General features: G+C 48.0%; 2 protein-coding genes across 2 annotated transcripts in view; both read right to left on the reverse strand.

The window, feature by feature from the left end:
* The window catches only part of LOC127038870 (zinc finger protein 436-like), a 38356-nt gene extending 26271 nt beyond the window's left edge, over positions 1-12085 (reverse strand). Inside the window, exon 1 of the mRNA XM_050931943.1 lies at positions 11784-12085. The gene's annotated coding sequence lies outside the window, so the exon portion shown is untranslated. The remainder of the gene's footprint in view (positions 1-11783) is intronic.
* On the reverse strand, positions 6602-17051 carry LOC127038871 (uncharacterized). The gene is made up of 2 exons (XM_050931944.1): positions 16282-17051; positions 6602-6830 (listed from the first exon to the last, which is right to left on the reverse strand). The coding sequence occupies exons 1-2, from the start codon at positions 16959-16961 to the stop codon at positions 6602-6604; spliced, it is 909 nt and encodes a 302-aa protein (XP_050787901.1). The 5' UTR covers positions 16962-17051.
* Between the last annotated feature and the right edge of the window lie 548 nt (positions 17052-17599).

Genomic DNA, 17599 nt, shown 5'->3' on the forward strand with positions numbered 1-17599 from the left:
GATTGGCGGCCGGGATCCTGGCTGGCAGGAGTTGGTGGTCAGAACCCCAGACCAGCAGCGGGCTGAGCAGGGCCTGGGATCCTTGTCTAGGGTTCCAGCCACCAGCCCCGCTTAGCCCGCTGCCGGTTTTGGGTTTCATTTACTCAGCTGGCAGTGGCCTCAGCAGGACCGGTGGCCAAGACCTCAGATAATAACAATAGTTTATTTATATAATATAGACATAGAGAGAATCCTTCTACAAACATTAAAATGTATTACTGGCACGAGAAACCTTAAATTACAGTGAACTTGGCACACCACTTCTGAAAGGTTGCCAACACGACCCCTGGTATAGAGTGACCATATGTTGTACTAAGATTCTCCTGCTTTTTTTTTTCCCTGTGAGTCAGTATAACTTTTGCCAGCTCAGAAGTTGGGCAGCCAATGTTTTACGTTTTCACAATGTTTTCTCCAACTTTCATAAAGTAAATACATAGTTAATATGAGTTAAAAAGGCCAGGGACACTTCTTTGTGAAGAATCTGTACAGCAGATCATGCCCATAGACGATCCAGAAAAGAAATTTGAGGTTGAATTTTTTAAAGTTGTGATGGATAAAGCAGTATCTGCTGTTGATGAAAGGTTTAATACCTTGCAAGTACACCATGAACAGTTTGGATTTTTGTATGACATAACTAAATTCAATGAAATAGGAAAACAAGAGCAACTAATGACAAAGTGCAAGAACCTAGAGAACCTCCTGAAGCACGGTGATAGTTTTGATTTAAATGGACTTGAACTGTACGAAGAATTGAGTACACTGTCATCAATGTTGCCACATGCAAAATCGGTGATGGACATTGTACAGTTTATTCATACCCGCAAACTTGTTGACATATATCCTAATGTGTACTTTGCCACTCGTATTCTACTGACAATTCCTTTAACAGTAGCATCAGGAGAATGGAGTTTCTCAAAACTAAAGCTCATTAAAAAATATCTCCGCTCTACAATGAGTCAGGAACACTTAACTGGTCTTGCTATTCTTGCAATTGAACAAGACACGACTTTGTCTTTGTCATACGATGACATTATTACTGATTTTGCAGCCAAAAAAGCCAGAAAGATTGCTTTTAATTAAAAACAAATCTTTGTTTCAATACCTCTTCATATAAATTTCCAATAAAATTTTGATAAATTAAAAAAAAATTTGCATCATTCTGTCATCAGAATTTTTTCTATAGTGCTGCTTCTTTAGTGCTAGTCCATCAGTGTGCTTAATTAAGTTAAACTGGTTTTAATAATGTGAATGTGGCAAGTTTTCCAATACTATAAGCTTATGTTTGTGTTGCTAAGAGCAGATCAGGCACAGGGGCACCAGTTTAATAATCTCGCCTAGGGCACCATAAATCCTAAGGCCGGCCCTGCCTCCACCCACATCACAGAGCAGCATATCTCACACTCCCCAGCGGGCACTAACCGGCCCCACGCTGCCTTCCAATCCAGACTCTGCCGCGCACCTCAACCGCTCCCTCACGCTCTTCCGTTCTGCGGTCAGTCACTCCGAGCCACCATCACGTAGCGTGCCTAAGCCATGGGCACTAACACCCCCCAACACAGCTAGGTAACAAACCAGAGGTTTAGCCCCAAAACCACCAGGAAACATTGTTTTGGCACAACACCGATTTTCTGTAATTTTATGTAATGTCTCTTCTTTAGTTTATTCAAAGTGCCCAGCGCGCCTTCACCACATCAAACTACAGGCTTCCAGTTCAGGGTGACCACACCCTCAGTCAGTGGCAGCCTCTTAATAAGCTACACTAAAAATATGGGTCCCAACCCCAAAACTTACCCCAAATTGTCCCCAAACTGCCACTTTTTAATACTGAAATAAGATATGCCACCCTCAATCACTCCCCTTGATCTCCAGCAGTGGAAGCCTGACACCAGAAAACAACGTTGATATTTAAATTAGCTAGTACATCACTCGGTCAATTCCCTCTGCTCTCCAGCAGGTGGCGTCGGAGAGCTCCAAGCTCGCTCACTGACCTTTCTCCCATCACCTTCAGGCCCCAGGGTTTGCAAATGCATCTCTAGAATTCTAGCAGAAGAGTATCACTTATTCACTTGCGTTAGCAGTTGAGGAATGTGGTGCTGCTCTGACGGGACGTACTTGCATACTTGGGATATTATTGCAAAGATACAATTAGAATTTCTGTTAGACAACTTTAAGGGCAACTTATATTTGGTAAAAACCGTATTTAGTGAAAGAAATGCTGATGTGACAGCACGGTTACTGGGGCTACAAAACACTTTCCCTCCTGGGTGAAACAAGACTTTAGAATTAGAAAATTACATAGTTTGTTCCAATGTTGGTACAGCTTTAAATTCACTTATGTGCGGGTTTGTTTAAGGCTGACTGTTTTGGTTTACTGTTTTTTTTTTTTTTTTTGTAAATTGAGATGGAGCTTTTAATTGATGTTTGCTGAATTGGAATATCTGACATGCAATACTGGTTTTGACCTAGTTCTGCATATTTTTATAAAGATTTGGCCAGTATTCAGCTATTCAATTGCTTTATAGGTGGTTTTAATAGTAGGGATTATTTATTTTATCATCTTGTAGTAGCACTCTTTTTTGCTAATTTATAACATTTGTTAATTTTTGTTTTTAAAAACAAAATAGTTTTTCTTAATGTTTATGTTTTAAATTAATCATTGTTTACAGTTCCAAATTTTGGTTTCTGATGGGCTATTTAAGAGGATTTGAGATTTAATACTAAAACTTGGACAGATTTAGATTATTTGTATGGACTTGGACTAAATCCCATTTACTATTTTATTTTAATAAAAGTGATATTGCTGCAAATCCTGGCCAGAGGGAGAGGAGATGAGCCTGGCCTTTAACTGAGGAGCAGAGGCATGACCCCCGTGCAGGTGAAGCCAGGTGATGAGGGGGTTGCAGTCCCTCAATTTTTTTCTCCAGCCCACCTCACCTGCCCCCCCACCCCAGCAAATGGCAAGAGGCTGATACTACATCTGCTGGCCCCCTGCATTACCCCAACTGGTTACTTGTTGTCACTGCTGCTCCATGGGAGACCTCCCCCCATGCATTACCTTGACTGGCCACCGGCTGTCACTGTGGTGCCAAGGGGAACATACGCTCTACATTACCCTACATAAGAACGGCCATACCGGGTCAGACCAAAGGTCCATCTAGCCCAGTATCTGTCTACTGACAGTGGTCAATGCCAGGTGCCCCAGAGGGAGTGAAGCTAACAGGCAATGATCAAGTGATCTCTCTCCTGCTATCCATCTCCATTCTCTGATGAACAGAGACTAGGGACACCATTCTTTACCTTTCCTGGCTAATAGCCATTTGTGAATGTAGCCACCATGAATTTATCCAGTTCCCTTTTAAACATTGTTATAGTCCCAGCCTTCACAACCTCCTCAGGTAAGGAGTCCCACAAGTTGACTGTGCGCTGTGTGAAGAAGAACTTCCTTTTATTTGTTTTAAACCTGCTACCTATTAATTTCATTTGGTGACCCCTAGTTCTTGGATATTATGGGAATAAGTAAATAACTTTTCCTTATCCACTTTCTCCACATCACTCATGATTTTATATACCTCTATCATATCCCCCCTTAGTCTCCTCTTTTCCAAGCTGAAGAGGCCTAGCCTCTTTAATATTTCCTCATATGGGACCGTCTCCAACCCCCTAATCATTTTAGTTGCCCTTTTCTGAACCTTTTCTAGTGCTAGAATATCTTTTTTGAGGTGAGGAGACCACATCTGTACACAGTATTCGAGATGTGGGCGTATCATGCATTCTTATGTTCTTAACTGGATGTCACTGCTGCTTCACGGGCGATACAGTCTGTGTATTAACTTGACTGGCCACCTGCTGTCACTGCTGTGCCAAGGGAAACGCCTCCTGTGCATTACCGACTGGCCACCAGGTATCACTGCTATGCCAAGGGAAGCATGCTCTGTGCATTACCCTCACTGGCCACCGGGTGTCACTGCTCCTCTAAGGGAACCCCTGTCTGTGCATCATCCCTACTGGTCACTAGGTGTCACTACTAGTACAAGGGAACCCTTGTGCATTACCCCAAGTGCCCACTGCATGTAACTGCTGCGCTAACTAAATGTGCTCAGTGCATTACCCTGACTGACCACCGGGTGTCACTGCTGCTCCAAGGGAGACATATTCTCAGCATTACCGGGACTGGCCACGGGCTGTCACTGCTGCTCCAATAGAAACACCACCTGGGCATTACCACAACTGACCACCAGGTGGCAATGCTATGCCAAGGGGAACATACTCTCTGCATTACCCTGACTAGCCACCGGGTGTCACTGCTGCTTCATGGGACATACTCTGTGCATTATCTCGACTGGTCACCGGCTGTCACTGCTGTGCCAAGGGAAATACCTTCTATGCAATACCCTGACTGACCACCAGGTATCACTGTCGCTGCAACAGAAACACAGTCTGTGCATTACCCCAACTGGCCACCTAGTGTCATCGCTGCTCCATGGAAAACACCACACTGTGCAGTACCTTGACTGGCCGCCGGTGTCCCTGCTCCTCCAAGGGAGACATACTCGCTGCATTACCCTGACTAGCCACTGGGTGTCACTGCTGCTCCAAGAGAAACACCTTCTGTGCATTACCGCGACTGGCCACCGGGTGTCATTGCTGTGCCAAGGGGAACATGCTCTATGCATTACCCTGACTGACCACTGGGTGTCACTATCGCTGCAACGGAAACACCGTCTGTGCATTACCCTAACTGGCCACCTAGTGTCATCGCTGCTCCATGGAAAACACCACACTCTGTGCAGTACCTTGACTGGCCGCCGGGTGTCACTGCTCCTCCATGGGGGAGACACTTTTCAGTAGCCAACCTGGTTCGCTCTCTGGCCGCCCAGCTCTGATCACAGGGCTGCCACCAGCAGCAGTGCAGAAGTCCCCACTTAACTATGTGCAGCCCAGAGCACACGGCAGGTTCAGGGTGCCCCACAGCAACCCAAACAGACCCACTCTGCCTCAGGCTCCTGGGCCTGCCGCCCGTGGTTGATGCTCCCTGAGGGCTCTGCCAGAGCCAAGTTCCCCTACCCAGGTGGCTCTTGGAGGCTGCAAGCAGTCAAAGGGCGGCGGGAAGCTGAGGATCAGCCGCAGCCCCATGGGCCAAGAGCAGCAGCAGGAGAAGATGACAGGAGCAGCCCACCTGCCCATCTCCTGGCACCAGCCAGCACATCAGTCACTCCCCAATGGCCGGCTCTAGCCACCACCTGGCCATGAGGAGGGCAATGCAGAGGGCGGGACAGCGCTGGCACTTAAGAGCAGCAGGAAGCAGAGCCATAGAGATGGGTGGGGCCTTGTGGCAAGGGGGAGTGCAGGCCCCCAATTTTCTCTCTAGCCTAAGTCAGCCCCCCCCCCACTCGGAAGAGTATGATGCCACCCATGGAGGGGGGAAATTGGGGGTTGAGGGTTGGGATTACAGGGTCAGGGTCTAAGGGTTGGATTAGGGTGAGGGTAAGAGGGAGTTAAGTTTAGTGTGTGGATTAGGTTTGGAAAGGGTTAGGGGTTGAGAGGGAGATTTGGATTATGGGGAGGCGAGGGGTTTAGGTTCTTGGAGGCAGGTTAGAGGGTTGTGCTCAATGCGAGGGTTAGGATTAGCTTTAGGGATTAGATTGTGTAAGAGTTTGGGTTCAAAGGTGGGTTAGAGTTAAAGGGTTCGGGTTATGGGCAGAGTGGGTGTTATGATATAATAGGGTGATGGTTGGGGATCAGGGTTAGTTGAAGGGTTAGGGTGCAGGGTTGGGTTGCCTAGGATGAAGGGAGGGGTCAGGGTTGGTTGTGGTGTGGGCTAGGGTCAAAGGTTAGGGGGAGGAGTTGGGTTAGAGTACTGGGGAACAGGAGTTAGGGTTTGGAATTAGGGTTAGCAGGTAGCAGCTCAGGGTTTGTCTTTTTTGCTGTTCTAATTGCTTGAGTTGACCACTGTGTATCATAATTTCCTGTAAATGTAGTTTAATTCCTTTTACTGACTTTTCAAAAGCATTAGTTTCATTATTATAACAACACCCCGTATGTTTTTATTGTGACATAGTAAATTACAGATTTTAATACTAATTTTTTTTTTGTTTTCTAATGTCAGGCTATTATTTGTGATCATATCACTTCAATGGTGCCTGAGTTCCTTGGTTGCCTCACCCCTGGTCCAGGAGTAGCAATGGATGATGGATGGTGTCTGCCCTGTCAGTTTCCTAACCCATGAAATCTCTATATTAAATTTGGATATCAATAACACAAATGTTTTCTAATTTAGAAAAATGTATTCAGTTAGAAAACTAATTTCATGAGTGTCCCAATTTCAAATAGAGATTTCCCAGAAGTAGCACATTGCAACAAGACCTACCCCATCTGTCACAAATCGCTACTCCTAGACCCAGGCCTGCTAAATTGTGGGGGTGGCAAATTGCAGCAGGACAGCAAAAACTTGCCATGTAGATATCAGTAACTGCAACTGGTCGGAAATTGGGACAGAGAGACGTTTGTAATAGTAAGTCCTGACACTACAGCTGAGATGCTGGGATGTTTCCCCCACCAGACATCAGGCTTTCCACATTAGGGACAGTGGGTGCCAGGCCAGTTGGGGGCTGGTCTTGGTTTCTGTTGTGAGCAGGCTACTCTGGGAGCAGGAGAGGGTGAGATGTGGAGCAGGTTGTTCAGCAGCCAGGAGCCCACATGCTTTTTCATCCCTGAGCAGCTCAGGCATATAGGGCACCTGCTGTAGCCACGGCTGTAGTGCTGCTCTGTGGCCAGGCTCTGCTTGGTGCTGGCTGCAAGAGATGGGGCAGCATCAGAAACAGCACAGCACATGGCGGCAGGAGCTGCTGTGGCAATCAGCCGCCAGCCAAACCCACTAACCTGTCAGCCTGCAGCATTCACCATCTGTCCTCCATATGGACCCCCACACACACACCCCTCTCCCTCCCTCCTCTGTATGCGAGAGATGCTCATCTATCCATCTCCAGACATCTGTTTCTCTCCAATTTTCCATGCAGCGCCCAACACAATGAGGTCTGCACCTAGAGTGAAGCTTTTGGGTGCTGCAGTACTGGAGCTGTAGGGTGACAGTGCATCTCTGGGCATCTCTAGTCTCAGCCCCTTTTCCTTGAGTCCAAAGCCATGACTCTAAGTTCACACCTCTCTGGCCCAGATGCCATAGCCCTGAAGATACTTAACCAGCCACTTGTGCTCTGTGATCCCGTTACAGCAACAAGAATCTCCCCAAAGTCCCCATGAAGATGTGGGAGGAGTGACATCTTAAGCTGAGCAGGCAGCATGAACTCTCCTCAGCATGGCATGGACCATGCCTGGGGCAGACAGAACCTGTATGACTCATAGAAGACCACGGGGGGGGGGGGCAAGAGAGTGCATCTCACTGAGCCTGATAGGAGGTGTAGACCCTCCCTCTGGGTTGCATTTGGGCAGACAGACCCTCCCCCAAGATGGATCCTCCCCAGCCCATGGGAGACTACGAGAGGCCAGGGAGTCATTATCCAGGGTGTTGCTCTGTTGCAGGCTCTCCATGCGCTACATCGTGATCTCCAGCGCATCAACTTTCTGCAGCCTGGACTGCTGTAAGGAGTGGAAGGAGGCACTGTTAATGAGTGATGGCAGCTACAAGGATTTGGGGACTCAAGATGCTGGGGTGTCGCAGGTGGGTCAGTGCCATGTGTGTCCATCCATCCCCCTCCCCCGCATTTGGACAGTGACCCCTGGTTGCTATTTCACACTTTAAGGGACAAATGCCACTGTTTGTCACAGAGTAATTTTATTTACTTCATCAGAACTTTACAACCCTCACCTTGCCCAGCACCTGCCCAAGCCGGTGCAATCACTCATGACAGCAAACACCCCAGAACATAAAGACTCAAAGGGCAGCAGCTTTAATGTGAAGCAATGAGTCGCCACCTAGAGAACCTAGCGAGGGGCTGTGGTGAAGCAGATAAATTCCAGCGAGCCTGGGATTTCCAGCAATTCGGGATTGGAGCAAGAATTCTCCCCTTCCCTTCATTGTCTGGCAATTTCCAGGGAAGGGTATGGTTAGAGAGCCCTCCACAAATGGATAATTCCCAGCCCACTGTGACCAAATGCACTCCTGTATTCACACCCTACACACTATTGTAACAATCTTTGGACAAAATATGCCTCTGAGGAAGCATTTGAAACTCAGTGATCAATACTATCTTGGTAAAATGGCTGTAGCTACAGTCTATGTAAAGTTATGAAATTCCACCTAGAGGGTATTAAAAGCACAAGTTCCAATTCACGTAGCCTGATTAGGTGGAACTGGTCAAGCACACCTGTCCTAAAGAAAGAGATGTGTGTTTGCCTCAATTTGCATTTCAGCTGTAAACAGATTCCACAGAGGACAAGCGGGGGAAGAAAGAAGTAGCATACACAGATGAACAGAAACAGCACAAAGCCTCCTTCTTCCACCAAAATCCATGTCTCCTTGCTCTCAGCAAGAAAGAACTTCACCTAATGTGAACACTCAGGAAAATGTTTTTCAAAGGGTGACTGAGCTATAAAAGTGAAGGGCAAAACACCCAAGTTCTCTCTCCCTCCTCATCTCCCTTTCACCTATGACCAGAGAAACAGCTGCTGGATCCTGGAAGCAGATCCTGGCCTGAGAGTTTGGGCAGCAATAATTACTGGAACCTGTAAGAAGGGACTTCACAAGCCTAGTTTGTTAAGTTTAGAAAGCATTTTATCTTTATGTTTTCTTGTAACCATTTCTTCTTTAATGCCTTATTACTTGTGTTCACTTAAAACCTCTCTATGTAGTTAAATAAACTTGTTTATTCTCGAACCAAAACTAATCCCGTGTTGTGAACTGTAAATGGAATAATCCACAAGGTGGCAGATTGTTGTACGTTGACCTCCTAGAGGTACAACAGACCTAATCTATCTGGCCTGTCCCAGAGAGGGCTGGACAGTGCACAACACGTTTTTGGCGTAAAGTTCAGGACAGGGAGTGTGTTGGGGTCACTCTGCATGTGGTAGCCCAGGTCTGATGGAAGCAAAGTGTGACTAGTGAGTGCTGACAAGCTCTGGGATCAGAGTTGTAGCCATGCACAGACACTTGGGAGGAGAGGGGGGAGCAGCACGCCAACAGGCTATTTGTGAGCTCCCAAGTCAGCGCTATAACAGAGCAGCATGGTGAGGCACCAGGGCCGGCTCTTTCATTTAGGAGGCCTAGGCAATTGCCTAGGGCGCCAGGATTATTGGTGGGCGGCGTTTTGCCAGAGGGGGCGGCAGGCGGCTCCGGTGGAGCTGCCGCAGTCGTGCCTGCGGACGGTCGGCTGCTCGCGTGGCTCCAGTGGACCTCCCGCAGGCACGACTGCGGCAGCTCCACCAGAGCTGCGGAGCAGCCAACCGTCTACAGCCGCGACTGCGGCAGCTCCACCGGAGCCGTGAGACCAGCGCGTGGGGCGGCGAAATTACCATGCGCCTAGGGCGCTCAAACCCCTAGCGCCGGTCTTGTGAGGCACACCCCCCATTGCAGGTCAGGTGACACAGCCCCGCACTAGACAGGATTACAGCCTGGAACATCATACCTGGGCCACAGCAAGAGCCCCCCAGCTGCTGTAGTGTTATAAAATGTTCCCCAGCAGAACCTGTTACTTTCCTGTTGAGGGTGCTGGAGCAGGCTGATCACGTACAGTAACAGGGGCAAAAGGAAGGCTGGAGGGTGGGGAAGGTCTAGACAAGCCTGCTCTTCCCTCTCTGAAATGATGTAGTGAGTTTCTGACACCTTCCCGCTCCCCCCCCCCCCCCGATACACCCTGCTCTTTAAATACTCACAGTCTCCATTCAGGTGTGTACATACAAGTGACACATCTGCACAGAGGTGTTCACTAATTGGTTTGCTCAGCTGTTCCACTTGCCTGAACTGGCCACCTCCAGGAAATGGAGTTTCATACCTTTTAATTCTTTAATTCTCAAGAAACCTTCATATCCGATTAAGCGGGCTGTAGCCCACGAAAGCTTATGCTACAATAAATGTCTTAGTCTCTAAGGTGCCACAAGTACTCCTGTTCTTTTTGCGGAAACAAACTAACGTAGCTACTACTCTGACACCCTTCATATCTTCTTATAACACTTCCTAGGGTTTTACTGTGACTCTCATTTACTATATTTAATACATTATTAAAAACAAAACATTATCACATGACTTCATTGGTGCTAGAATTGCTGGTTGGCCAGAATCTCTACCTCTAGACCAGCGGAGGGGCAGATGGCCATTGCTCCTGTGGAACCTCTTTTTAAAATTTACACACAAGTAAAACAAGATTTTGCTAATTTAGATGAAAAATGCATTAAATTAGAAAAATCTAAATTTTATGAATGTCACCATTTAAGACAGTGATTTCCCACAAGTTGAACCTAAGTTCCCTCTAAGCTGCGCAGCAGCATATTAAGCACTGTGCAGGCACTCAGGGCTGCAGCAGGGAGATATGCCTCTCTCCCAGCCCCGGATCTGCTGCAGTCAGGGAAGAAGCACCTATCCTGTGGCCCCAGCCCTGGAGCTGCCGCGTTAGGGAGAGGTGCCTCTCCCCCCAGCCCAGGTGCTGCTGCGGAGAGAGAGAGCTGCGGGGAGTCCTCTTCCCCCCTTCCTGTAGTCCCAGGGCAGCCTGGCCACAAACCCCTCATCCCTAGCCCAGAGACCACACCCCAAGATGGAGCCCTCACCCCCTGCACCCCAGCCCTGAGTCCCTCATCCCCAGCCCCACCCCAGAGCCTGCACCCCCAGCTGTAGCCCTCACTCCCCCACACCCCAATACTCTGCCCCAGCCCTGAGCCCCGTCCCACACTCTGAACCCCTTGGCCCCACCCTGCCACATGAATTTTGTTATGTGCACCAATATGGAGGTGATGTGTGACATCACCTCCATATTGGTGCACATAACAAAATTCCTTCCACATGAGTGGGAAAAATTAGAGGGAACACTGGTTGAAACTCTGAAAAAGTCCAAGCCATCTGTCACAACTCCCTCTCCCATAGATCCAGGGATGGGAAATTGTGGGTGTAGCAAATGGTGACACGGCAGTTCTCCGCCCTCAACCCTCTCCATTACACCATTAGCATTACAACCAAAAAGCACCCCTTACAACAGCACCCAAAATTATCACTCTGCACAGCATACTCTGGCCCCTCCCCAGCTGTAATCTCACAGAGCCCCGTACCCAACGAGGAAGCAAATCTTGCCCTCATCCCTGCTGCCCTCTCCAGTCCAGTCTACATCAGCCCCACTCAATGAACAGAGACCAAGTAAACGCAGACAGTCACAGTTCCACTTTAGCACCCACTGCCTCGCATGCTTTTTGTCTGCTCCTACTTCTCTATGGTTCCCAAGACCTGGACTCTGGGGATGCACACCTAGCAAGCCTACCCATGTCTTACAAAGGGAGATGGCACGAGGAGAGGAGAGGAGAGGAAAGAGAGTGAGAAAGCTGGCCAATGCACTAGAAAAGAGAGCGAGAGACAGAGAGAAAGAAATGGGAGGAAGGCAAGCAACTCATCACCTGGAGTCATCCTCCTAGATGCAAACTTCTGCTGCGGAAGACACACCGCTCCTGGCCAGAGAAATGAGCATCCCCTGAAAATGGGAACTTGTCTGTCTTGTAAGCACAGCTGGTCAAGAACCATTTCTTACAAACCCAGGCCCAGCTAATGGGGCAACCCCACCTGGAGCCAGGGGGGCCCTGAGCAGAGCACTCACCAAACCAGACACTCATCTCACAAACACAGCAACTGCTCCACTGCCAACTGGATGGCTCCTCACGTGCATCAACAATGCTCGTGGGCTCACTGCTCTCACTCGCTTTACATCGCACGAGGGCAGTAGACTGACATTTGATTTCTTTTCCCTGGGTACTAAACCCAGCACAAGAAGGAAAAACAAAGTTATTGTGGAGATTAATGGAAGGAGGAGGCAGATGTCAGAGCCCTAGGGGGGCTCACGTCAGGGTCCTAGTGGGGCTCTGGGTGATCGCTACTTCCCACCACCCAACACAGATGTAAAGAGGCTGAATAGTGTCTGCAAAAGAGAAACTAAACAACTAATTATTCCTCCAGAAAGGTTTTTAATGACTTATGACTATAAAGGCAACACAGATAGAATAAGAAAAACAGAATTAAAGACCAGCACTGAGTGAGGATTAATACAAATGGCAAATTATACTGGAGACAAGCACAAGTACAAGTAATATTATGCAATAACTGCCTATTCCTATAAGTGCACATATAAAAGGTAAATAATATTGAAAATAGTTACAAGCGCATGCAATGCTACTATTACTGATTGCCTAGTAACCTTACATGTACTGCACCCACCGCAACAGATACAATTCTATATGCAATATTAATACATGGACTAACTATATTTTACTAACCTTAACCTACCTAAATTTTATATAACAATTTATAAGCATTTATTGACTTTTATGATGGTAACCTATATAAAAGACAGGCACAGCGACATGCAAAGCTACTAGGTTCACCAGCACTGTACCCATTCCCAGCAAGGCACAAAAACATATACAGTTATTATATATTGATCAACTATTGACTATTACAATCTTTAAACAACTTCAACAATTTACTAATATAATTAAACTATAGTATTAATACAGACTTAAGATTAACCAGCACGAGCATAACCAGACCTCTTCACTTTAAAAACTTACCCTGAGTTCTTCCAAAGATACATTACATTCAGTTGACCATTTCCTGCACTGCCAGGCATAGTCAGTCAGTGAAGAGCAAGTCCCTTTGGTTCAAGGGGTGTATATGAGCCTGACAAAGAGTGACCTTATCATAACCTTAGTCCCAGATTTGGACCTTAGCGTCCAAAATATGGGGGTTAGTATGAAAACCTCCAAGCTTAGTTACTAGCTTGGACCTGGTACCTGCTGCCACCACCCAAAAAATTAGAGTGTTTTGGGGCACTCCGGTCCCCCTGAAAAACCTTCCCTGGGACCCCAAGACCCAAATCCCTTGAGTCTCACAACAAAGGGAAATAATCCTTTTTCCCTTCCCCCCTCCAGGTGCTCCTGAAGAGATACACAGACACAAGCTCTGTGAAACTACACAGAGGGACTCCTCCTCTCTGTTTCCAGTCCTGGAAACAAAAAGTACTTTCCTATTCCCCCAGAGGGAATGCAAAATCAGGCTAGCAATCCAACACACAGATCTCCCCTTGATTTCTTCCTCCCACCAATTCCCTGGTGAGTACAGACTCAATTTCCCTGAAGTAAAGAAAAACTTCAACAGGTCTTAAAAGAAAGCTTTATATAAAAAGAAAGAAAAATACATACAAATGGGCTCTCTGTATTAAGATGATACAACACAGGGTCAATTGCTTAAAAGAATATTGAATAAACAGCCTTATTCAAAAAGAATACAAATCAAAGCACTCCAGCACTTATATTCATGCAAATACCAAAGAAAAGAAACCATATAACTTACTATCTGATCTCTTTGTCCTTACACTTAGAAACAGAAGACTAGAAAGTAGAAACTACTTCTCCAAAGCTCAGAGAAAGCAGGCAGACAGACAAAGACTCAGACACACAATTCCCTCCACCCAGAGTTGAAAAAATCCGGTTTCCTGATTGGTCCTCTGGTCAGGTGCTTCAGGTGAAAGAGACATTAACCCTTAGCTATCTGTTTATGACACGCCCCCCCAAATTGCAGACAGTGGGGAAGCTCACTGGCGGCGATTTCCTTCTAGAACTTGAAAATAAACAGATTAATACAACACATACACCTTTACATATACTCCTAAGTATATAACTAACAGACTTCTACATTTTAAGAACACTTTTTAACTACTGAATTCTGGGAAACTCTCACGGGAGAGTGCATCAGCAACTTTGTTAGAAGCTCCTGTGATGTGTTGAATTTCAAAATCAAAATCTTGGAGAGCTAAACTCCAACGAAGAAGTTTCTTGTTGTTCCCCTTGGCAGTATGAAGCCACTTTAGTGCAGCATGGTCAGTTTGTAGTTGGAACCGCCGTCCCCAAACATATGGGCGTAGCTTTTCCAGGGCGTACACAATGGCATAGCATTCCTTTTCACTGACTGACCAGTGACTTTCCCTCTCAGACAGTTTCTTACTGAGAAACACGACAGGATGGAAGTTGTGATCTGTTGCTTCCTGCATGAGCACTGCTCCTATACCACGCTCAGATGCATCTGTGGTTACTAGGAATGGCTTGTCAAAGTCCGGGGCCCTGAGCACAGGGTCAGACATGAGCGTCGCCTTAAGCTGGGTAAAGGCCTTTTGACACTCATCAGTCCACTTAACGGCATTTGGCTGGGTCTTTTTGGTCAGGTTGGTCAATGGGGCAGCGATTTGGCTGTAGTGGGGTACAAATCGCCTGTAGTATCCGGCCAAGCCTAAGAAGGATTGGACCTGCTTCTTGGACCGTGGGACAGGCCACTTTTGGATAGCATCCACCTTGGCCTGTAGGGGGTTTATGGTTCCTCGACCCACCTGGTGCCCCAGGTAAGTCACTCTGTTTTGGCCTATTTGACACTTTTTGGCCTTAACAGTTAGTCCTGCCTGCCTGATGCGCTCAAAGACCTTTTCCAGGTGTAGCAGGTGTTCGGGCCAGGAGTCTGAAAAAATGGCCACATTATCGAGGTAGGCAACTGCAAATTCTCCCAGTCCAGCTAGTAGACCATCTACCAGCCTCTGGAAGGTGGCGGGTGCATTTCGAAGGCCGAAAGGAAGGACATTGAATTCATACACCCCCGCATGGGTGACGAATGCTGACCTCTCCTTGGCAGGTTCATCTAGCGGTACTTGCCAGTACCCCTTGGTTAAGTCTATTGTAGAGATGAACTGGGCACATCCCAACTTTTCCAATAGCTCATCGGTGCATGGAATTGGATAGTTGTCCGGACGAGTTACCGCATTTAGCTTACGGTAGTCCACGCAAAAGCGTATTTCCCCATCTGGTTTGGGTACCAGAACCACTGGTGATGCCCATGCACTAGTAGATGAGCGGATTATACCCATCTGTAGCATGTTCTGGATCTCCCGTTCTATAGCAGCTTGGGCATGAGGAGACACTCGGTAGGGTGGGGTTCTGATTGGGTGAGCATTACCTGTATCAATGGAGTGGTATGCCCGTTCAGTCCGTCCTGGGGTGGCTGAGAACAATGGGGCGAAGCTAGTGCACAGCTCCTTGATTTGTTGCCGCTGCAGACGTTCCAGGGTGGTTGAGAGGTTCACCTCTTCCACGCCACCGTCTTTTTTCCCGTCGTAGTAGACACCGTCAGGCCACTCAGCATCCTCTCCCTGGACTGTAAACTGACAAACCTGTAAGTCTCTGGAATAGAAAGGCTTGAGAGAATTAACATGGTACACTTTAGGCTTTAGTGAGGAATTGGGAAATGCTATGAGGTAGTTTACAGCTCCCACGCGCTCTTGGACCGTGAATGGCCCTTCCCATGATGCTTCCATCTTATGGGCCTGTTGCGCCTTCAAGACCATAACCTGGTCTCCTACCTTGAAGGAACGTTCTCTGGCATGTCTGTCATACCAGGCCTTTTGCTCTTCTTGAGCATCCTTTAGGTTCTCTCTAGCAAGGGCTAAAGAGTGTCGGAGGTTGCTTTGTAGGTTGCTTACAAAGTCCAGAATGTTAGTTCCTGGAGAAGGCGTAAACCCCTCCCATTGCTGCTTCACCAACTGTAATGGCCCCTTAACCTCGTGACCATACACAAGTTCAAATGGTGAAAACCCTAAACTGGGATGTGGTACAGCCCTGTAGGCAAACAGCAACTGCTGCAACACTAGGTCCCAATTATTGGAGAATTCGTTGATGAATTTTCGTATCATGGCCCCCAAAGTTCCATTGAACCTTTCCACCAGGCCATTGGTTTGATGGTGGTACGGGGTGGCAACCAAGTGATTCACCCCATGAGTTTCCCCCAGTTTTTCCATGGTCCCTGCCAGGAAATTAGACCCTGAATCTGTAAGGATGTCAGAGGGCCAACCTACCCTGGCAAAGATGTCTGTTAGGGCCAGGCACACAGTGTTAGCCCTGGTGTTGCCTAGAGCTACTGCTTCTGGCCATCGGGTAGCAAAGTCCACTAAAGTCAGTACGTACTGCTTTCCTCTGGGCGTCTTTTTTGGGAAAGGGCCCAGAATATCCACAGCTACTCGCTGAAATGGGACCTCAATTATGGGGAGTGGCTGGAGAGGGGCCTTGACCTGGTCTTGAGGCTTTCCCACTCTTTGGCATACCTCACAAGACCGGACATACTTGGCAACGTCCTTGCCCATCCCCTCCGAGTGGAAGGACTTCCCCAACCGGTCCTTGGTTCTGTTCACCCCAGCATGGCCACTGGGATGATCATGGGCTAAGCTTAAGAGCTTCCCCCGGTACTTAGTTGGAACCACCAACTGTTTTTGCGGCTGCCATTCTTCCCGGTGTCCACCAGAAAGAATTTCCTTGTATAAAAGTCCTTGGTCTATAACAAACTGGGATCGATTAGAAGAGCTGAGAGGCGGTGGGGTGCTCCGTGCCGCCGCCCAAGCTTTCTGAAGGCTGTCATCTGCTTCCTGCTCAGTCTGGAACTGTTCCCTTGAGGCTGGGGTCACCAGTTCTTCCTCAGACTGTGGACTTGGGCTTGGTCCCTCTGGAAGCGATGTAGGTGATGGGGTTGTTTCCGTTGCTGGTGAACCGCTCTCCGCTGGTGCACCTGAGGGTATTTCAGGCTCTGGCTGAGCCTTTTGGGTATGGCTGTCTTTTGCTTCTGCCAGTTCTGGCTCGCTGGCGCCCACTGGCGTTGAGTTTGAAGATGGGGTTGCAATCGCTGGTGCTGGTTGCTGTTCCAGTTCCGGGCCTGGGACTGGAGGTGCTGTGGCTGTTTCAGTGGTAGGCATGGAATCCGGGTCCACTACCTCTGTCTGGGTCTCTGGTAACACAGACGGGGCCTCTGTGGACGGCTCAGGAACAGGAATGGGTCTGGAAGCTTGCCTGGTTTGGCTACGTATAACCATTCCCACTCTCTTGGCCCGCCTCACCTGGTTGGCAAGTCTTCCCCCAGTAGCATGGGGATAGGATAATTGTCATAGACTGCAAAAGTCCACATTCCTGACCAGCCTTTGTACTGGACAGGCAGTTGAGCTGTAGGCAAGCCTACAGCTTGTGACATGAAGGGGTAAATTGTAACTTTGGCCTTTGGGTTGATGAATTTGGGGTCAACGAAGGATTGGTGGATAGCTGACACTTGTGCCCCTGTGTCTCTCCACGCAGTAACCTTCTTTCCGCCCACTCTCAAATTTTCCCTTCGCTCCAAGGGTATTTGAGAGGCATCCGGGCCTGGGGATCTTTGGGGTGATGGTGGTGTAATGAATTGCACTCGCATGGTGTTCTTGGGACAGTTGGCCTTGATATGTCCCAGTTCATTACACTTAAAGCATCTTCCATCTGATGGGTCACTGGGCCGAAGTGAGTTACTGGAGACTGGTGAGGTGGAAGAGTAGGGCGTCTGTGGCTTGACTTGGGTTGTATGTGGGGT

Source organism: Gopherus flavomarginatus, chromosome 21, assembly GCF_025201925.1.
Source record: "Gopherus flavomarginatus isolate rGopFla2 chromosome 21, rGopFla2.mat.asm, whole genome shotgun sequence".
NCBI lineage: Eukaryota > Metazoa > Chordata > Testudines > Testudinidae > Gopherus > Gopherus flavomarginatus.